The 23341-nt window shown below is 37.8% G+C and overlaps 1 protein-coding gene across 1 annotated transcript in view; it reads right to left on the reverse strand.

Annotated features, from left to right (window-relative positions):
• Positions 1-23341, reverse strand: part of PNPLA7 (patatin like phospholipase domain containing 7) — a 262836-nt gene that overhangs the window by 27072 nt on the left and 212423 nt on the right. Inside the window, exons 27-28 of the mRNA XM_044659658.1 lie at positions 22298-22480; positions 21735-21853 (exon numbers count right to left, since the gene is read on the reverse strand). Of these exons, the coding sequence (XP_044515593.1) occupies positions 21735-21853; positions 22298-22480 (302 nt within the window). The remainder of the gene's footprint in view (positions 1-21734; positions 21854-22297; positions 22481-23341) is intronic.

A 23341-nucleotide genomic window follows, 5' to 3' on the forward strand; every position in this document is an offset into this window, starting at 1 on the left:
AAAAACCAGGAGGAAATGATAGCAAAAGAAATCCCATTCAAAATGCCTGCAAAAGGCACAAAATGTCTATAAGTCAACCTCCCAAGTCACACTCAAGATTTATATAACTACAATTAGAGGGGGCAGCTGGGTGGCTCAGTAGATTGAGGGTCAGGCCTGGAGACGGGAGGTCCTGGGTTCAAATCTGGCCTCAGACACTTCCTAGCTGTGTGACCCTAGGCAAGTCACTTAACCTCCACTGCCTACCCTTACCACTCTTCTGCCTTAGAACCAATACCCAGTATTGATTCTAAGATGGAAGGTAAGGGTTTAAAAATAAAATAAAAATAAATAAAAAATAACTACAATTAGAAAACACTTTACAAAATTAAAGAAGACAAATAACTAGGGGATATTCATTGTTCAAGGTTGAGATGAGCCAAAATGACAAAAACCTACATTAATTTACAGATTTAGTGTTATACTAATCAGACTAAGAAGTTATTTTATAGAACTAACACATTTATGATGATTTAAAGAGAAATAATGAAAAAGGGTAGGAAGGCAAGGGGAATATGCCAGTACAAACTTCTAACTATATTAAAAAGAAGTATCAAAATGATTTGGCATTGGTTTAAAAAAAAGTCAATCAGTGGAAGAAATTAGAAAAAAACAAGAAACTACTAAACAGTAATCTTTTATTTGCTAACTCCCAAAACATAAACTACCAGGGGAAAGAATAAGAACTAATGGGAAAACCAGTAAAAGGTTAGCAGATTCATACCAGCATTTCACCCTATATACCACAGAAAACTTCACATGGCTATGTGATATAAGTGATTAGCCCTGGGACAAAACCCTGTCCCTCCCAGTTTCTGAGCAACCTCATGCCTCCTAACCAGGTTTCAAAAACCCGCTGGGGCCACGTTCTTGCCTACTGTGTGGTTTCTCAGGACCTCACAGGCCACAGTATCTCCACCTGCCATAAGTTTATATAAGTTATGTGCTTTCCTCAACAAACTTTGCTTAATCCTATCTCCCTATACTCCTTCTAGGGCAGCTAGGCAGCACAGTGGAGATAGAGCACTAGGCTTGGAACCAGGAAGAACTCATCTTCCTGAGTTCAAACCTGGCCTCAGATACTTACTAGCTGAGTGACCCTGGGCAAGTCATTTTAACCTTATTTGCTTCAGTTTCCTCATCTGTAAAATGAGCTGGAGAAGAAAACAATAAACTCCTTCAGTATCTCTGCCAAGAAAACTCTAAATGGAGCCATGAAGAGCCAAACATGATTGAACACATACTCTCTCCATCTCGGTTTTTTGAGCAGCTTCTCTCTACTAACAACAAAGTACAAATCCTATTCCCCATCCCCAACTTCCTATTCCTTTGTATTCCCATCCACTTCAACCTTTTCTCTCCTGCCCTCCACACCCCCACTCCAACCTCTACTCCTGTTTCCCATATCTACCTGCCCCTGCCATGGTGCCCTCTGGAATCCATCTTCCATAATAGAGAACTGATCTTCTTAAAACTTTTCCTTTCTCATTCCCTCCATCTTCTCTCACTCATTGAAATTTGGCTCCCTCTTGATAATACTATTTCCTTCTCCAATCTTTCCTAAACTTCATGGCTATACTTTCTCTCCTACTCTTTCCTCATCAGTTGTGGTAAAAGAGACAGGATATTCCTTATTCCCCATTTATACTTTCAGATTCTTCTTCTACCACAACCAATCAGCAATCTCTATTTTGAAATTCATACTATCCCGATTTATCAACTTGTCCATATCCTGATGGCTATTATCTATTGACCCCTCAGACCAGGGGTCCGCAATGTTGGCTCTCGAGCCATATCTGGCTCCACCTCTGCCAGTCCGGGCAGAGCCCCAGGATGTGCCCCAGGGGGCCCTTCAGCCTCCACCCCATATTCCAGCGCCTTCTGCCTCCATCTTCCTCCTTCCACAGGTGTTTATGGCTCTCACATCCAAAAAGGTTGCCGACCGTTGCCTTAGACAAATTTCTTTCTTCATTGAGTTCAATGTTTGAAGTTCAGACTTTCTATCCCCCTCCCCACAATTTCCCAGTTCTGTCAATTCCTGACTGTATGCGAAGGGACTTCGGTATGTGTAATGAAAATCTCTCAAATATCTTAATTTTCCAGTTCCATTTATTAAATTCCCATGACTTCCTCTTTCATTCCACCTCAGCTACATGGAGAGATGGTCAGATCCTGATCTTTTCATCCACAAGTATTCTATTTCTGTTCAAGAGCTAAATTCCTCAATCTGATCATAATCTTATATTGATGCATCTTTCCCTATTCCATATTATTTTTAATCCTATTCTTTCTTATGGCCTCCACTTCTTCAATTCCTTAGTTTCTTCTCAGGCATCCCCCCTGCATTGACTACATTTTCCTCTCTTCTCCATCTTGATCCCTTGGTAAAGTTTGACTATTTCATTTCCCTTCCATCTGTGCTTCTAACTCTTCATACTTTTCCACCTTAAGTCAGCTACTTTCTCATCCTGGAATTTCCACTAGTGCCTGGGGTTTGTTCATCTGAAATATTCTTCCACCAAGATGGTCCCTTTCTCCATTGATGAGTTCTTTCCAGAGACCTTCTGTCTAAATAGATTTTTCTCTATGACCTTTGACAACAGGGTTCCTAGGGGGACACATATATCATTTTCCCCATATTAGAATGTAAGCAGATTATAAGTCCTTTATTGATTTTTGTTCATGTGCAGAACCTGGGGAGATATAAAATTTAGGTAAAATATGACTTCTGCCTGGATTTATATTCAGTCTACCAGGAAGATAGGAGGCATATACAGACAAGTAGATGAATGAAAAAAGCATTTTTAAACACTTGTACAACAAACTGCTGGTACAAAAGAAAAACCAGACAGCCCTACTCTCAATGAGCTCCCAGGGTGGGTAGACAGGAAGAGAATATGCACAAGATGGGTTAGCTGAAAGTTAGATGTAAAGCTTGCTGTGGCAAAGCAGATGATAATGCAACTTCTTTAATGTTATTTCTTTTGACAGAATCATAACTTTTTCTGATGTTAAAACACTGACAATAACAAGAACTTTACTTTCCCAGCCTTCAGTAGCTACAGTTGTTGAGGCAGGGGTTTCAGCACCTGTACAGGCAGCTGCCAGGCCATATCTTCCTAGGAGTTACTTTCTGGGATGATGGCTATAGGACTGGGCTGGAAGCAAGGCTAGTGGTCTTGTGTGTTCTGTCATATGTTTGGTGTTGATGATAGAGAGGAAGATAGGTCCTTTCTCCACAATGATTGCTTCCCTCAATGATAGCTATTGAGGACCAAAATGGAAACAAGGCCAAAGGTTTAAGAAGCATCCTCTTCCCCAGGAGGGTTCAGGGTCCCAGACTTGTCTCCATTGGAGTCTAGGGTGAGATAGTGGTTGAGAAGCTGGTGGTGGTTTGATTTACCTGGCATGTGCTGCCATATTGTTTCTCCCTCAGAATGTCTCAGCTAGGCTGGCTTGCCTGGTCCATTTATGGCAGATGATCACTAATTTGTGGGGATGACTTCTCCACAGAAGAATATACGATATTAAATGAAAAGTATACTATGGAAGAGCAAAACAAAGTTGCCATGTGAAATTTAAGAAGGAACATTATCACTAACAGGGGGCCCAGGGAAAGCTTCATGGAGATGTGGCATTTAAGTAAGGTTTCAAAGATGAGCAGGAAAAATTCAACAGGAAAAATGGGACAGAGAACATTCCAGGAATGTGGAACAGACACAGAGGTATAAGTATGCAAAAGTCTGTTCCAAGGTTGGAGAAAAATTTGGTTTAGATAGAGTTTAGTGTTCTTGAAGGAAAGTAATGAGGTGAGACTGGAGAAATTGGGGAGGAGGAGACATAAAGGAAGGATAGTTTAAGGGAGGGATATTTCTTGCTCTTTCTGGGGTGGCAAAGAATAGCAATCTGAGAGAATTCTCATAAATTGGGGAATAGAAGTTATGGTATATAAATATAATGGAATATTATTGGACTGGAAGAAATTATGAAGGAGATACGTTTCAGAGGAATCTGGAAAGACTTGCATAAAACTGACGCTGAAGTGAACAGAACCAGGAGAACAATTTATACAATGACAAAAACATGATATAGGCAAACAATTTTGAAAAAACTAGATATTCTTATCAATGTAATGACCAACCATGAATACAGTCCAGGGGGATAATGATAAAATATGCTATTCATCCCTGGTAGATAGGTAGATGGAGCAAAACGAGACAACAACAAAATTTTTTTGGACATGGCCAAATGTGAAAATTCGTTTTGATTGATTATAAATGTAACAAGGGTTTTGTTCTTCTTTAGTTCTCAAGTGGGATGAGAGGGTGGGGGTAGAAGAGGAAGGCTAATTTTTGTTTACTTAAAAAATAAAATGTAATTTTTTGAAGGTTCTTCTTCTCTTTCTCACTCTCCTCCTCCTCCTTCTCCTCCTCCTCTTCCTCTTCCTTCTCCTCCTCCTCTTCCTTCTCCTTCTCCTTCCTTCTCCTTCTCCTCTTCTTATACGAGTACTTTCCCTCTTTCTTTGATATCATTGATATATTGATCAAAAGTAGCAGTACTGCTAGGTCAGGAGTATGAACAGTGAAATAGCTTTCTGAGAATAGTTTTAAATTACTTTCCAGAATGGCTAGACCAATTCACAGCTCCACCAAGAGTGCTTTAACATACCTTTTCCTCCCACAGTCCCATAAGCATTTGTTTTTTTTCTTTTTTTGTCAACTTTCCCAATATGATAGGTATTAGCTGGAACCTCAGCATTGATCTAATTTGCCTTTTTCAAATTATTAGTGAATTAGTTCCACACCTCCCCCTTTTGGCTATTGATGGCTTGGATTTCTTCCTTTGAAAACTGCTGATTCATAACCTTTTACTATTTTATTAATTGGGGACTGGCTTTTATTCTTTTCTTTGTTGTCTTATAAATTTCAATCAGTTTCCCATATATCTTAGGAATGAGACCTTTATAAGAAATGAGACCAGAGGAACTTAATAACAATGATGATAAAGATTTTCCTCTCCATTTATCTGTTTCTCTTCTATTTTTAGATTATTAGTTTAGTTTATATAAGAACTTTTAAATTTTGTTTAAGTAAAACTATTTTACCTTCTACAATCCTTTCATTCTTGCTTGCTTATGAACTCTTTCCCAGTCCACAGATTTGACAGGAATATCCTTTCCTTGTCACCCTTTTAATTCATTTTTATTTATCTTATTAAAAATTTTAAATATTTAAATATTTAAGCTAAATATTTACATTTCTAAAATTTTTTATTAAAATATATTTTATTTATTATGTCATCCTTTATGCCTAATTCATATACCCATTTGGAGCTCATCTTGAAATATGATGAAATGTTGGTCTATACTTAATTTCTGCCAGATTGCTTTCCAATTTTCCAAACATTTCTTTTTTCTTTTTTGTCAGACAGTGAATTCTTGTCCCTAATTGTTAAGATATTTGGGTTTATCAAACAAATACTTGGCTAATGTGCTCATTTGCTCTGCATATTGTGTACCTGATGGGTTTCACACAAAGACTCTTCAATTTTTTACTCAGTACCCCATTGATTTGATAACTATTGCTTTGTAGTATAGTTTGAGATCTGATATTGTTAGGACCTTTCTTCCCAATTTCTTTCATTGATTTCCTTAATATTCTTGACCTTTTGTTTCTCTGGATGAATTTTTCTATATTTCTATATTTTCTATATTTTTATATATCTAAATTTCTATATTTCTCCAGCTTTCTAAAATAATTAATTCTTTGGTAGTTTGATTGGTAAGGCACTGAGTCAATTAATTTAGGTAGTGTCATTTTTTACCACATTGGTGTGGCCTACCCATGACCAATTAATGTTTCTCCAATTATTTAGATCTTTTCATAATTTTATTTTATTATTAATTAAATATATATGCTGTATAAAATATCATAATTAATTTTATTTATATAATAGCATTTTATAATTGTAGGCATATAGTTCTTGTGTGCATCTTGGCAAGTAAGTTCCTATTTTATATTTTCAATAGTAATTTTAAACAGAATTCCTCTTTTTGCCTCTTCATGCCATATTTAATTGTAATATATAGAAATGATGATTTATGTGGCTATATTTTATAACTCACAACTTTGTTGAAGTTTTTGTTTCAATTGATTTTTTAGATGACTTGCTAAGGTTTTATAAGTAAACTATCATATTGTCTGCAAAAAATGGTGATATGGTTTTCTCTTTCTCTACTCCTTTAATTTCTTTTTCTTGTTTTATGGCTATTGCTAACATTTCTTTTTATTTTATTTAAATTTTTTTTTAAAAACCCTTACCTTCCATCTTGGAGTCAATACTGTGTTGCTCCAAGGCAGAAAAGTGATAAGGGCTAAGCAATGGGGTTTAAGTGACTTGTCCAGGGTCACACAGCTAGGAAGTGTCTGAGGCCAGATTTGAAACTAGGTCCCCCCGTCTCTAGGCCTGGCTCTCAATCCACCCAGCTGCCCCCTAACATTTCTAATGATACAATGAATGGTAATGGCAATAATGGATATCCTTGCTTTACCCCTTGTCATTTAATGGAAAGGCCTTGATTTTTTTTTTGATCATTATAGATAATTTTGGCTCTTGGTTTTAGAAAGATATTACTCATCATATTGAGGAAAGATCTACTTATTCCTATGCTTTCTAGTGTTTTTATAGAAAGGATCTTTCAAAAGATTTTTTTTTTTTTGCATCTACTGATATTGTCATACGACTTCTGTTGTTCTTGCTATTAATAGTTGGTTTTCCTAAAATCAAATCAGCTTTGCATTCCTGGTATAAATCCAGTCCAGTTATAGTGTGTATTATATATGTATGTTGTTGCTATAGTCTACTTGCCAATATTTTACTTAAAAATTTTCCACAAATATTCATTAAAGATAATGACCTGTTGTTTTCTATCTATTTTGATGCTCTCTACTTTAGCTCTCAAGATTATATTTGTATTACAAAAGGAATTTGGTAGGATCACCTTTTTTCTCCCTATTTTTTAATAATAATCTATGTAGTATTGGGATTATTTTTTCTTTAAATATTTGCTAGAATTTGCTTTTAAATCCACCTGGTCCTGTCTTAGATATTTGGATATTTGGTAAACTCATCTGGTCCTGCCATGGTATTTCTGAGAATAGCTAAACCTTTCACAATTGATTATCATATAATGTTACTGTTACTGTGTACAATGTTCTCTTGGGTTTACTCATTTTATATCGCATTAGTTCATATGTCTTCCCAAGTTTTTCTGAAATCATGCTGCTTGTTGTTTCTTATAGCATAATAGCATTCTGTCACAATAATAATACCATAACGTTTTCAGCCATTCCCCAATTGATGGACATCCCCATAATTTCTAATTCTTTGCCATGGAAAAAAAAAAGCAGCTACAACTCTTTTTGTATATATAGGTCATTTACTTTTGACCTTTTTAGGATATGAATCAAGTAGTGGTATTGTAATGGGAAAAGGCTCCTCAGTTCTGCCCCACAGAGGTCCCTATAGATACTGGTGTAAACACTTCCTACCTAACTGAACCACAACTTCTGATGCCCATTTCTTGCCCAATCATGTAAGCCATCATGTTTGTGTTTGTAACCCATGGAAACCCATAGAAACACCTAATTGTGTATGTTTCATGTATCATTTGAAACCCCTGATTGTGTATTTATCATGTTCCATAGGAACCCCTGATTATGTGTGTGCATAAATTCGCCGAAGCTCCTCGCCTTGGGGCCCAGACCTGAGGAACTATCCTGTCTGGGACCACGAATAATAAATCTCCTTCCTTCCTTACTCTAAGTGACTTATGGTTTCCTCTTATCTGGCTAAACAGAAAATACCACAGCAGTACTGCCAGTTAAAGCATATGCACAGTTTTATAGCCTTTTGGGGATAGTTCCAAGTTGTTTTCCAGAAAGGTTGGACTTCTACCAATAGTAGGTTAGTGTCCCAATTTTTCCACATCCCTTCAAACATTTATCATTTTCCTTTTCTGCCATGTTAGCCAATCTGATAGATGTGAGGTGATACCTCAGAGGTGTTTTAATTTGCATTTCTCTAATCAATAGTGATTTGGAGCATTTTTTCATCTGACTATTGATAGTTTTTATTTCTTCTTCTGAAAACTTCCTGCTCATATCCTTAGACTATCAATAGCAAAACAGCATAACCCAGAGCTTTAAAATCTGTTTTCTTGGTCAATTAATTTAGCTGTGAGAAATTTTTTTTTATTTATTTTTTCAGTCTTTTGATTTTGTTTTTCCCATTTTTTTTGTCTCACTGAATCATTAGCTTTTATTTGGGAAATTCTAATTTTCAGAAAGTTTTGTTCCAAGCTGTTAATGTTCTTTCTCTGTAGAAGTAGCTAAATGATACAATGGATAGAGTACTAGACGTAGAGTCAGGAAGACTTGAGTTCAAATCCAGCCTCAAATACTAATTGAGTGACTCTGGACATGGTACTTAACTATCTCCCTCAGTTTCTCCATCTGTAAATGGGCTTAATAGTAGAGGTTCTTGTAAGGCTCAAATATGATAATATTTGTGAAGCACTCTGCAAATATTAAAGTGTTAAATAAATGCCAGAAATTGTTTTCCATTTTTTTCTTTCATAACTCTTATTTCTTTTCCATTTTCCCCTCTACAAATTTTTATTTAAAAAATGCTTTTTAGCTACGCTTTTAAAAAAATTATTCCTTCATCTCTTTCAGGAATTCTGGTTGGCCTTGTATTCAAGGTATGTTTTGCTTTGAGGTTTTGTCTGTAGAGGTTTTGGAGTCATTCTTTTCTTCTAGATTTGCATCTTGGACATTCCATCTTGGGTCACTAAAATAGTACCTTAAGGTGGTTTTTTTTTGTTTGTTTGCTCATTCTATTCTTTCAGCCTACTTCTTGATCTTGGTCTTTATGTTAGGGCTTGGCTCCACAGAGATCTAGAGGGAATGTCTGGGCTGCACTTTTATTCTCTCAAGTGCTTCTGCTGATCTCTTGGGGTACTGAATTTTTTTAAAATTTATTCTAGGACTCAGGAATTCTAGGACTCAGGTTGAGAACCTGCAAGTATTCAGTGCTTCCAAAGTGATTTGGTCATGGGTAGTATAATCACTACCTTCTTGGTCTGGGCTCAGCATGTTCTTGACCTAGTTTTGGGACTGAGCAACACTCCTATGGAATTATTATTTGTAGGAATTTCTAACAGACTGCTGATAGACTTGGACACTAAGTCAGCTGGGAAGCTCTATAAAGTTTGGAGCCACAGAACTCCAGATTCCCCTTTGATCTAGTACCAGAAAATCTGCTGGTTATTCCACTACAGACTCCAAACTAGGTTGGAGGCTAGAAATGAGACTTCCCTATGCTCCTAGGATTAGAGCTACAGAGCTGCTATTTGCTTATGAACTTATTCTTCATTTAATAAACAGCTTAGGATCTACAACTGCTCTCCACTCTAGAATGTCACCCCATGGACCCCTCTTTAGTTCATCCTGATAATATGCAACAGTACTACCAATTGGCACCTGTTCCTGCACCTTGCATGAGGTTGCAAAGCCTCAGTATGGTTCTGAAATCTCATCTTTCCCTGGTGCATAGTTTCTTCCTCTTTCAGTCCCTGATCAGGAATAGCCATACTCAGTCCATGGTGTCTTCTCAGGGCTTGAAAAGTCAAGTTGTGATTTTTCTTGAATTTCCTCATCAGGATTTGGTCTAGTGAGTTTTCAGGATCTTTATGGAGATGTGTTGGGGGGACTGGGCTATCCTTTTTCCTACTGTTCCAACAGTTTGGCTCCACTTTCTGGTCCACTGAATCTTTAAAATTTTCACTCCTGGTGAAACTGGGACATTAATGCATTGCTGGTGGAGTTGTGAATTGATCCAACCATTCTGGATGGCAATTTGGAACTATGCCCAAAGGGCGTTAAAAGACTATCTGTCTTTTGATCCAGCCATAACACTGCTTGGTTTATACCCCAAAGAGATAATAAATAAAAAGATGTACAGGGGGCAGCTGGGTAGCTCAGTGGAGTGAGAGCCAGGCCTAGAGACAGGAGGTCCTAGGTTCAAACCCGGCCTCAGCCACTTCCCAGCTATGTGACCCTGGGCAAGTCACTTGACCCCCATTGCCCACCCTTACCACTCTTCTACCTATGAGACAATACACCTAAGTATAAGGGTTAAAAAAAAAAAAAAGATGTACAAAAATATTTATGGCCATGCTCTTTGTGGTTACAAAAAAAATGGAAAATGAGAGAAAGTCCTTCGATTGGGGAATGGCTGAACAAATTGTGGTATCTGTTGGTGATGGAATACTATTGTGCTCAAAGGAATAATAAACTGGAGGAATTCCATGTGACCTGGAACAACCTCCAGGAATTGATGCAAAGTGAAAGGAGTAGGAACCAGAAGAACATTATACACAGAGGCTTATATACTGTGGTACAATCAAACATAATGGACTTCTCTACTAGAAGCAATGTGAGAATCCAGAGCAAGGCTGAGGGACTTATGAGAAAGAAAACTAGCCACATTCAGAGGAAGAACTGTGGGAGGAGAAACACAGAGGAAAAACAGCTGCTTGAACACATGGGCTGATGGGGATATTATTGGGGATGTAGACACTAAACGATAACTCTAGCCCAACTATCAATAATATGGAATTAGGGCTTAATCAATGATACACGTAAAATCCAGTGGAATTGTGCGTCAGCTAAGAGGGGATAGGGGGTTTGGGGACAGGGAAAGAACTTGAAAAATGTAAATATGGGAAAATATTCAAAATAAAAATAAAAATGAGGGCAGCTAGGTAGCTCAGTGGATTGAGAGTCAGGCCTAGAGACGGGAGGTCCTAGGTTCAAATCTGGCCTCAGACATTTCCCAGATGTGTGACCCTGGGCAAAGCATTTGACCCCCATTGCCCACCCTTACCACTCTTCCACCAAGAAGCTAATACATGGAAGTTAAGGGTTTAAAAAAATGAAAATGAAAAGCTAAAAATTTTTTTTCACTCCTCAATCAGTATTTTTTATTTAGTTATCTAACATTTTCTTCTATTTTTCAGTTTTTTAAACTTATTTTTAATATTTCTTTTTGTCTCATGAAGTCATTGGCTTCTATTTAGTCCATTGTAATTTTCATGGTGTTTATTGTTTGGATAAAATTTTGTACCTCTTGTACTTGAGGGAACTGAGGGGAGAGTAAAAGAGCAAGTGTTTTACTGTAGGAATTGAGTGAACCATACTGACTCCATCTTATGCCTCAATTCTGGAGCTAGCTTAGTTCCCTATCTATTTAATTATGAGTCTAGTCCAATTTCTGTCTTGTGAGAATTCTTCTTTCAATTGTTGGAATTGGGAGAAAACCTTATTTGTATTGTTTGAATCTAGTGTCTTGAACAATGAAAAGAACACAGAAACAATAACTAACAACTACAGGGCCATTTTTCAAATAAGACAGTTGCTTAAGATACATAGTTATGAGAAAACTCTTTGCATCAATCTTTAGATCAGACTGGGTTCTGATCAGCATAACCCAAGTCCTTAGTTAAGGGCCTCTAAATAACAGAAGTGGTCCAGCTTTCTAGCCACTAGATTCAAACAATACAAATAAGGTTTTCTCCCAATTCCAACAATTGAAAGAAGAATTCTCACAAGACAAAAATTGGACTAGACTCATAATTAAACTTGAGGAGAGTGGAATACCTTTTTTTTAAATTTCAGTGTCTTCGTCATTCCTGGCTGCTCCTTCTCTCATTCTCCCTGACTCACAGAGTCAAGAGAAGAGGCTAGGATCCTCTTTATTTCAATTTGGCAAGTATTTATTAATCATCTACTATGTGCCTGAGCACTTGCTCAGAACTGGGGATACAAAGCCCCAATCCAAACAATCCTGGTCCTTGAGGAGTTTGTATTATACTCTAATGTCTACTGTAAGGACTAGTATAAATTCATGCTCACTAACTAACTTAGCCCTCATTTCTACAGAGTGAACCTTTCATTCATCTCTGATTGACCTTTTAATCACATTCTTCTCAGTGCCTACTCCAAAATTTTCCCAAAAGACCTCACTCTTTTCTCTTTTAACAGATAACCTTGAAATTTTTCACTTTCCTGAAAATGATGCTATACACTCTGAGTTTATTCAACTTAAATGCTCTTTAAGTCATCACCCAGCCTCTCCTCTCTATTCCGAGAGAATGAGGTGACTTCTCCCCTTGTTGAGGTTAATTTGTTTGCTTTTGTACCCTTGATCTCATCACACCTGCTTCTGCTTCTAGGACCTTGTTTTATAAAGCATTTCTTCTCTCACATTTTAATCTTTTCCCTAACTTCTGGCAATAGGCAAGGAGTATACTTATGGAAAGGTGACAAAAATCCTAACCCTACTTCCAGGCCATCCTTCCAGGCACTATTCAGTGAAGCAACCTTAAGAAATTGAGAGCTGGCTACTGCCTCTTCAAGTGCTACAGTCCCTGTTTCCTCAGCAACCACAACTACTAAAGACCCAGAAAAAAAAGTTCTTATACTAAAGTCCTTAGCACTATCAAATGATTCAATGTCCCTAATGAATATTATTTTTAATCAATGGAAATATCACTAAAGAAGATGCATCATTATCTACTTTGTTACTAAACCCTAAGCACCACTGGGTCATTCTTGTAGTTAAAACCTCCTATATTTAGATATATAGTGTCTCCCCCATATGAGCTCCCTGATTTTACATCTGTATTCCCAGCATTTAGCACAACATTTTGTACATGGTAAATACTTAATAAATGCTTTTTTAAAGGGGAAAGGATCTATTTGTATAAAAATGTTTATAGCAGCTCTTTTTGTAGTGGCAAAGAATTGGAAATTGTGGGGTTGTACATCAATTGGGGAATGGCTGAACAAATTGTGGTACACATTGGTAATGAAATACTATTGTGCTATTAGAAATGATAAGCAAGAAGATTTCAGAAAAAGCTGGAATAAGCAGAACTAGGAAAACATTGTACAGAATAACACCAATATTATATGATGATTATCTGTGAGAACTTGACTACTCTCAGCAATGCAATGATCTGGGACAATTCTGAAAGACTTAAGATGGGGAATGCTATCCACCTCCAGAGAAAGAACTGTTGGAGTCACCTTTCGCATCAATGTATTTTATGGTTTTATCTGGAGGTTTTGGTTATGTGTGAGTTTGCTTTTATAACCATGACCAATATGGAAGTGTGTTTTGCATGACAATAAAAAAATTAATATAAAAATAAAATAAAAATGCTTTTTTGTATACCTAATCAATAGTAAAAGTAAATAGCTAGCATTTGTTTAGGGCTCTAAGATTCACAAAGCATTTTATATATGTTGTCTCATTTGATCCTCACAATAATCTATCTGCAAGGTAGGTGATATGATTGTCTTAATTTTACAGAAAAGCAAACTGAATTTGGGGGCTAAATGAGATACTCAGTATTATACTGTTAGTATGCGAGGCAGAATTTGAATTCAGGTCTTCCTGACTCTGGGGGAGCTAAATGGCTCAGTAGGTAGAATACTGGGCCTCGGTCAGAAGATTCATCTTCTCAAGTTCAAATCCAGTCTCAGACAATTAATAACTGTGATCCTGGGCAAGTCATTTGACCCTGTCTGCTTCAGTCCCTTATCTGTAAAATGTGCTGAAGAAGGAAATGACAAACCATTTGCAATGTCTTCACCAAGAAAAAACCAAATGGGGTTATGAAGAGTTGGACCACTGAAATGACTAAATGACAATTTCCTGTCTCCAAGTAAAGTACACTATCTACTATACCACCTAATTCCCTAGTATTGATTATTCTACTCCTTCTGATACTCTTTCTTCTTCTGGCTTCTGTAATCTTGTTCTTCTCTGGCTTACTTCCTCCCTGTTTAATCTCACCCTGGTATCTTCTGCTGTTTAATTGGTCCTCTAATTCTCTAAGTGAGGGTGTCTCCCAAGGTTTTATTCATTTATTATTAAAAAGCCTAAACCTGAAATAACAAAAAACCCTCTTTTCACTCTACCTTCTTCTCAAGCTAAAACAACTCATATTTATATAATACTTTATTGTTTGCAAAGCATTTTTCTCTTAACAATCCTGAAGGCTGGTAGTACATCATTTTATAGATGAGAACAATGAGAGATTACTCATGATCACAAAGCTTTTAAGTATCTGAAATGAGGATCTGATAGATCTCTACATGCCAAGTTCAATACCTTATCCAATATAATACAAGATATCATGTCTCCTCTTCATTGCTAAACTTCTAAAGGAGCAGTTTATATTCACTGCCTTTATTTCTTCATGACCTTATCACTCCTAAACCTCCTGCAATATAGTTTCAAATCCCACCAATTTACTGACATTGCTCTCTCCTGGGTTACCAATGACCTAACTTTTTATTAACAATATACTAATTTTTAATTAAAATGCTTAATCCTAAAGGAACAGAGCCCCAAACTCCCTACCCATTGAAACAGCAATGATACCTAAGGCCCCCGAGGCCTGAACTCTCATTGTTATACATCCAAGTCACCAGAGGATTGGGAAATGTGAAAAGGCCACAGGAGCCAAGGTTAGAGTGGACTGCCTGCTTACATCTGGTGATTTCGGCCCTACTTACAATAACCATAGATAGTCTGCGATATATAGAGCACCCCCATATCCTTGGCTGCCCACCTCTAAAATGGTGGCATCTCCATAGCCTCTAAGTACAGCCTCTACCTCAGTATACCATTCTTTTTTCTTTGGAAGAAAAAGCAATAACTTCTTTAAATTGTCAGATCCAAAGGCATTTCCTCACTCTTCATTCCCCTTTCTGCAGCAATTGACAATATTAACTATTTCACTCTTCCAGGATACTCTCTCTTCTTTTGACTTCTGTAATCTTGCTTTTTTTTTTTTTTTTTTTTCCCCTGTGGCCTAGTTTACTTTTTCCCTGTTTAATCCCTCCCTGATCTCTGCTTCTTAATTGGTTCTCCTGTTCCCTGAATGAGGGTGTCTCCCAAGATTTTATCCTATGTCCTATTTTTTTCTGATACTGTTTCTCTTAGAAATCTTATCTATTTCCTAAGATTCTAAAATTTTAACCTTAGCTTTTGAAGGTCTATGTAGATTCCCTAGTCTTCCACATACTCCAACAAAATATATGTGCATTTGTGTTTAGCCTTATTTCCCCTGAGCTCCAATACTGTATTTTCAACTGCCTGATATATATGATAAATAGCTCAATGTCTGATCAGCATTTCAACCTCTTAGCTAGAAGCTTAGATTCTGTCTTCTGGAATAGCCTATTGCAAGCTCTCTTCTTTGAAGTGCAGGCTGCTAAATCTTGTATTGATCCTGACTGTGTCTCCTCAATAGTGGAATTCTTTCTTCCTGGCTGTTGTAGTGGTTTTCTCCTTGACTTGGGAGCTCTGAATTGTGGCTTTTATAGCTCTGGGAGTTTTCATTTTGAAGTTTCTTTCAGGAGGTAACTAGTGGACTGTTTTAATTTCTACTTTACTCTCTGATTCTAAGATTACTTTACTCTCTGGTTCTAAGATATCTGGGTAATTTAGTCTTAAGATTTCTTGAAATATGATGTCTAGGCTTGCTCTTTTTTGGTTCATGGCTTTCAGGTAGTTCAATGATTCTTAAATTATCTCCAAGTCAGTTTTTCCTATATTTCACGTTTTCTTTTTTTTCTAATCTCCTGGCTTTGTTTTATTTATTTCCTGATAATGCATGATGTCATTAGCTTCCATTTAGCCAATTCTAATTTTTAAGAAGTTATTTTCTTTAGTAAGGTTTTTTCCCAAGCTAGTAATTCTTTTTTCATATTATTCTTTGTCTGTTCTTGCTTCTTTTCCAACTCTTTCCTCTATTACTTTCATTTGGTTTCTAGCTTTCTTTGACTATACTTTAACTCAGGAATTATTGGTGGGCTTCTTTTTAAGCTGCATTTATCTATCTTTCATTTTTGAATCCTTCTCTTTTTCTGTGTTTGTATCTTGAGCTTCCCTGCTGCTATGATAGTTCTTTATGGTAGAGTTCTTTTTTTGTTTATTCATTCTTCCAGCCTTACTGCTTGACTTTGAATTTTGTGTTAGTGCTGGGCTCTGCACACTTTTGTGTTGGGATATTTGGCCTAAGCTTCTGCCCTTTTTATGTCCTGCTGCTATTTTCATAGCTTTCAGTCCTCCCAAAGTGTTTTGATCTAGGGGAAGGTCTTTTCATTGCCTTCCTAAGTCATGTTTTTGGTTTGTTGCTTCTTGACTTGGTCGCTACTGGGCCATTGGGAAATTCTCCAGGTTCAGAGTGACTGAACTGGGGTAGTTGTTCTTCTTTCATTTGGATACTGTGCTCCGATTCTAGGATTAAAGCCACACAACTATCATGTGATTCTGGAATTTGTTCCTTACTTAGGATACAGCTAAAGCCAGTATTCACAACACCTTCTCTCTGCCCTAGATCTGTAACCTGGCACTTGGTGGTAGACAACTCACCTGGGTGATAAAATGGGCTGCCACATAGCACCCATTCACATACTCAGTGCTTGTTAAAAAAAATGCTGGGATCTCTTTCTGATGCCCTTTCTTAGCTTTCTTTCAGTCAGTCCCTTGGTGCTAGAATGCTCCCTTACATAGCTGTTGTAAGTTCCCCTTACATAGCTGTTGTAAGTTCCTACTAAGCCCCATCCCCAGTATATGTGGATTCACTGTAATTTCTTTTTGGTTTTCTTGATCAGAATTCAGTCTCTTGCATTCTCTAGATAATTTGTTGAGGAGGTTTGGTGGGAAAGAACTAAACTCTCATGCTTCTTCTCACTCTACTATTTGTACTTCTTTCAGATTTGTTTCTCAGCATCTCAAACTCAATAAGTCCAAAATATAATCATCTTCCTTCATAAACATCCCAACTTTACTATTTCTTTTGATTTCACCTCACTTGTCCAGTCATTAAGGTTAGAAACCATTTAAGTATCTAGAAGCTAAGTTATCAAGGCATTTAGGTGGCTCAGTGCACAGAGAATCAAGCCTGGAGAATTGGGTTCAAATTTGGCGTAGGTCATTTTCTAGCGGTGTGATCCTGCAGTAGTCATTTAACCATGATTGTGTAGTCCTTACCACTCTTGGGGAAAAGGGGGAGGGAGAGGGCAGGGGAGGGCAAGGGCAAGGGAACTAAATTATATTATCAGGCTAGGCTATATCTTTTACTCTTCCTTCTTGCTTATCGCCAAAATTCAACCCAATTACCAATTCTTCTTGATTCTGTCTCCATAATATCTCTTGTACACATTTCCCACCCCCCCCCCCCAATGGCTAATGAACTTAGTTCAGACCTCCTCACATATCACCTGGATAACATAATAGAAGCCCATATTTATATAATACATTTAGTTTACAAAGCACTTTTCTCACAACTCTATGAGATAGGTAGGACTATTATCATCTCTATTTTATAGTTAATTTCTTTTTTAATTTGGAAAATTGTATTTAATTTAAAATATTTTCACATGGTTACAAGATTCATGTTTTCCTTCCCCTTCCCCCACCCCTCCCGTAGACGAAGCACAATTCCACTGGGTTTTACATGTGTCATTGATCAAGACCTATTTCCATTATTATTGATATTTGTACTAGGGTGATCGTTTAGTCAATATCCCCAATCACATCCCCATCAACCCATGTGATCAAGCAGTTGTTTTTCTTCTGTGTTTCTACTCCCATAATTCTTCCTCTGAATGTGGATAGTGTTCTTTCTCATAAGTCCCTCAGAGTTGTCCTGGGTGTACTAGCATTGCTGCTAGTACAGATGTCCATTACATTCAATTGTACCACAGCGTAACAGTATCTGTGTATAATGTTCTCCTGGTTCAACTCCTTTTCCTCTGCATCAATTCCTGGAGGTCTTTCCAGTTTGAGTTGTGTTTTAAGCTCCTTTGTTAATTCATCTTTTTCATTTAGATTTTCCTTATGTCCTGTAAAAATGTATGTAGCTATTCATCTTAAATCTTCAAGACCCAGCGATTCCCAGTCTGGGCAATGGAGTCTGAAGTAGGTTCAAATCGGTATGCTACTCCCTTTCACAAATTGTCTCCTGATGTACTGGAGATTTTGGTCATTTAGGTCCACAAACCCAAGCACATCCTCTGCTACTTCAATGACTCTATCGAGAAACTTTGATGGATGTTCCCCATTCTCTTGTTTTATTTTTCAAATTGTCCCCATGAATCAGCCCTTTTTGAAAAAATTTTCATTGCTTCAACTAGATCTTCCCTGGCCCTTCTCAGATAAATTAAATTCTGGTTATGCAATAATTCTAAGACTGTCTCTTCCTCTAGCCATGATGTCAAATTTGCATTGCTCCTTGTTTCTTCTATAAATTGTTTTTTTTTCCTCTCTGGGAAAATAATTCCGAAAGAAGAATTTCGGTATCTTCAAAAGTGGGATCATACAAGGGGCAGCTGGGTGGCTCAGTGGATTGAGAGCCATGCCTAGAGACGGGAGGTCCTGGGTTCAAATCCGGCCTTAGACACTTCCCAGCTGTGTGACCCTGGGCAAGTCACTTGACCCCCATTGCCTACCCTTACCACTCTTCCACCTATAAGTCAATACACAGAAGTTAAGGGTTTAAAATTAAAAAAAAAAATTAAAAAGTGGGATCATACAAATGAAATGCTCATTTGAACTCCTTTATACAATATACAGGCTCAGAAAACCAGGATGGCATCCTTTTTTTCAGGCTCTCCAGGTCCCCAGCTGAAAATGATTTATGTGTTTTAATATGGATGATGCCCTGATCTTCTTGGAGACTGGTGTGATCTCTCAATGGCAGAATTGGTATTGCCCCTTCAAGCCTTATCTTTCTTTCCCTCCTCAGCTACATTGTCTGTTTTTGGAGTATCAACTAGTTTGTTGTTTGGTTTGTTATTTTCCTTTTCCTCAGCCATGTTTTTAATCATCTGTTTTAGTTGAGTGATCTCTTCCCTCATTGCTAGTATCATTATTGCCATGTCACTGTCCTTTGCTTTTTTCCCCAATACCATCCTCACATACTTTCTTAACACATAGTAAAGCCGTATTATGGAAAAAAAAAATCACACAGTGTCCCTGAAATGTAAGAAATCAATCTATCAAGCCTGATTTTTAGCCATGGTAGGCTATGAAATAGATTTTTAAAAAAATAAAATATAATCTAGTATCATTACAAAGAAAAATGTATAACACAGGTATCCGAATTGCTCCATAAGAGCTAAATAACCCATGGCTACTAAAAGCTTTCTTTCCATTTTGTTTCTTGAAAAACTTCTTGCCCAAAGGAAAAAATGTCTTTAAGTCTGTGACTTTAAGAGCTTGGCTGCCTCAGAACTAGTTTTGTTCTGATTGGCTGCTGTTGTTGCTGGGCAGAGTAGCACTGACAAGAAACTTCTTTCAAGATGGCTACCTCCTACTGCCACGCTGGTTCTTCAGATGCAACTAGGCCACAACCACCCTGTGACCACGCTCTTCCTTCTTCCCAAACCTTTAAATAGGTCAGAAACCTAGCTGGCTTCACCAAACTGTTAAAAGGTAGAAAGGAATATACCCTGGGGTGATGGTATAATGGTTAGTTTGAGTTAATGACTTAAGTGCCAAAGATACTCCCTCTCTGTTAGGTCAGAGAGATGATGGCTGCCCTCTGTCCTTGAGCTAATAAGGCAGAGGCACAGTAAAGCAAAGGTCTGAAACAGATTAAGATCACCACAGGAGGGGGAAATGATGATTAAGTAAATTTTGGGAGACCTAATCCCTGGGTGCTCTTCCCGATTCAAACCCTTTGCAGGAGGAAGATCAATGACTTTCCATCCAGGACTTTGCTTAACCTGGATCTGATAGAGACCTTCCTCTCTAGAATCAAACCTAGACCCACCAACCTTCTTTCTTTCCCTCCAAGATCTGACTGCTAATTTATAAACAATAACTATTTATTTGGGATAGGATAACAAGGTGAGATTATGGAAGAAGTCAAACAAGAGTTCCCAAAACTGAAACCATAGAGTGAAGGATCCTTTGGTTTAGGCCAACAGCGGAAAGGATGGCCTGGAAGCTTTCTTTGTCTTCTTAGTTCCCTTATCCTGGTTAACCTAATATAGTATTAAAGAAATACAAATGTCTTTAGGTGTGGCTGGCACAGAGGGAGATGTTTTCTCCTTCAGGACTGACACAGCCTGCCCCTTCAGGGTAAACCCTCTCAGGCAGCTGTATGTCTCCAGTCACTCCTCACAAGTCTTCAGATACAGAGAAACAGGATCAATTCACAATCAATGTTGGCATTGGATAAAATCAGGAAATCCTTAGGAAGTGGTGGGGTTTCAATCCTGAGATGGGATTTGGAGCTGTGTTCAGTCCAGGGTTCAGAACTGAACTCCAGTCTCTGACTGGAATTCCCAGAAGTCCCTGTCCCCAACCTTCCAACTGCCCCTGGTTGTCACACCAGCTTCACCAGCATTCCATTTCCACTCTGTGTTAACTCCTTCCTTTCTATAGGGTCATTGCAAAGATCAACTTTGAGAATGTACGTAAAAGTATTTGTAAGTTAGAAATGCTAAATATATGTAAGCAATATTATGATTAATATTACCATCATTCAAGAATAAATATCTGCAATGTGCCATCAATGAACACAGTTATAATGAATCTCTTCAAGTAGAAAGGCATTCTCCTTCATCATTCCATCTCTACCAACTAAGGTGCCACGATTCCACTTTTTTCTAAATAAATATAAGAAGTAGCAACAACTCAAGTAAAAAAGTCTCAGGAAAAATGACCAAGATTTTGAAAATGAGGGATGGATGATCCCATGGAGTACAAACGAAAACAAGATACAATAATATCTTCACAGAAACAAACAATTTAAATGAAAAGGTGAGAGCCAGAGATATATTAACAGCAGGAAACATTAAATCTAAATCCTTTAAATTTAAAAAATCCTTTAAAGAATTATCCTGCACTGAAAATGAAGAGATAATTTTTCATTAAAAAAAAATATTCCAAGGGATTTAAAGATTCCCAATTTCAAAAAATCCTGTGAGATACTTGTAAAAACTTTCAGGGCACTACTGAAGGCCAGAATTGTGAAGCAGAAGAATGTACTACAAATCAAAGTTCTTCCTATTGTCTAGACTTAGATGTCTTCCACAAAACCATAAATCTTCACAGAGTGGGGATCCTTGGCAGAGCTCCCTATAGAGGTTAGTTATGGATACTCCTCTCCTGTTCCCTGGCATGTACACTATTTGAGATGCCCCATAGATACCTCTAGGTGCAGTGATGAGCAAACTATTCCCCGGGGCCAAATCCAGGGTGTAGTTTGCCCATTACTGCCTTAAGCAATTCCCTAATCACAATTAAGTGAATTGCTTAAGGCAGTGATGGGCAAACTACAGCCTGGATCTGGCCCCAGGGGAACAGTTTGCCCATCACTGCAGGGATTTTGAACATGATTCAAAAACTAACCCCAGCCAAGTCCTGAACAGGAACAATTCTTTGGCAATTTCATCCCCCTTTCCCCAAAGGAAGAATCTGATCTTGAAACCAAAAGGTGGGAGAGTGAAACTCTATGAGGAAAAGCAAATGATTTACCAGGACTAAAGAAAATCCTCCAAAGCTCAGCTCAGAACTTTGGAGGGCACATCAAAGGAACTCACCTTGCTCCTCCTCCTCCAAGCACTAATGCAATAGCATTGCCAGTCAAAACTCGAGCTAGGCGGGAAAAGTCAGAGTGTATGTCAGGAGGCTTCTGGAAGACACGTTCATACATTTCCATCTATAAGAGTAAGTGAAAAAAATATCACCAAGTGCATAGGAAGGCTTCTGGAATGACAGGACTAACACTAGCCCTGACCCAGGTGCTTAATCTATATAGTCATACCCTATCAATTTGCCTCTTTTCTTGCTTCCTCGTTGTATCAGAAGTATAACTGTAAGATATAGTCAGCCTTAGAGGAACCACCAGGGCCGATGAGAGATTGTGCTATGACCTAGGCCCCTGAAAGTGCAATGTCCCAAGGAGAGAATCTCCTCATTGTCATGGCAGTGAACATGTAACTTTCTAATCCATCCAAGTGCCATCATTTCCATGAGATAGGTTACAGAAACTATTGCCCAAGGGCCTACTTACCAAACATAACTGGAGTCATCAGAAGTAGCATTCAGGAGTTCAACTGCCAGATTTGGGGGAGCAAAAAATTCAGATTGTTCTGACTCTTACCAGCTTTTCTGGGGACTTTCGAGAAAAGACCCGGTGGGGACAGCGAAGGTGCAAGTGGCCTGAACACCAGCTTCTCATGTTAAGCCACTCAACTGTACGGGCAGGCTCTGGCCCATCCTCCTTGTGAAGCAGAACCAATTGCTTCTGAGCACGAACAGCTGTGTTCTCCAGCATCTTTTCCAGCTAAAGGATAGATGATATAGTCAGAAGCTCCTCAGCCCCAGGCTCAGGTCTAATATATCCAGGTTAAGATAAAGACAAAAATATAGGACATGCTCAAATAGCTATAGTCAACTTTCAGTTTATAGGCCTTAATATATTTCCTCTGCTGAATTTCAGACTTTTATGTGTGCTATAGAAAGACTTTCTATATAACAGAACATTGCCAGGGAACCCATATCAAGGTGATGGTAAATTATTCCTTGTGTTAAAATACCTTCTATTAAGAATCTACTAATCATTATTTCCTGTCTGACTAAAGCAAGTATTTTTTAAAAAATAAATATACACATTAGCTTTCCCTACAACCCAGAAAGGAATATCCCTTGAGACCATCTAACCCTCTGTGCCTCTGACTCATATGTTTTCTAAGCAGAACAGCTTTGATAGACCTTTTTGCCTAATAGTTGTGCTGTACCAAAAGAAGATAAGTCTAGTTTTGTTTGTAATTAATACACTGACTTAAAAATATGACTTTTGAGTATGGTTAGAATTAACTATTCTAGCAGGGTCTGATCATATTAGAAGAAATAGGCCTGAGATTCCCTGGACAAGTAGACATAAACATATAGCAAGAGAGACCTGGGTAGACCAGGCAAACCCTGGCCAGCACCTTATTCCACCATTAACTCTGTTTGGCCTTTCCTGATTGTGTACTTCATTAAATAATTAGTCTTTACTGAGTATTTGCTATATGTTTAGCCCTGAGAAAGACACTGAGCGGAAGACACTATCTCTTTTATATAACAACTTACAAGTAGGTTTCAGAAACAAGGAGAAGGCAGGAGAAATACTTTATTTTAAAAAATCTAAGACACTTTATGA

This window comes from Gracilinanus agilis, chromosome 2, assembly GCF_016433145.1.
Source record: "Gracilinanus agilis isolate LMUSP501 chromosome 2, AgileGrace, whole genome shotgun sequence".
Classification (NCBI taxonomy): domain Eukaryota; kingdom Metazoa; phylum Chordata; class Mammalia; order Didelphimorphia; family Didelphidae; genus Gracilinanus; species Gracilinanus agilis.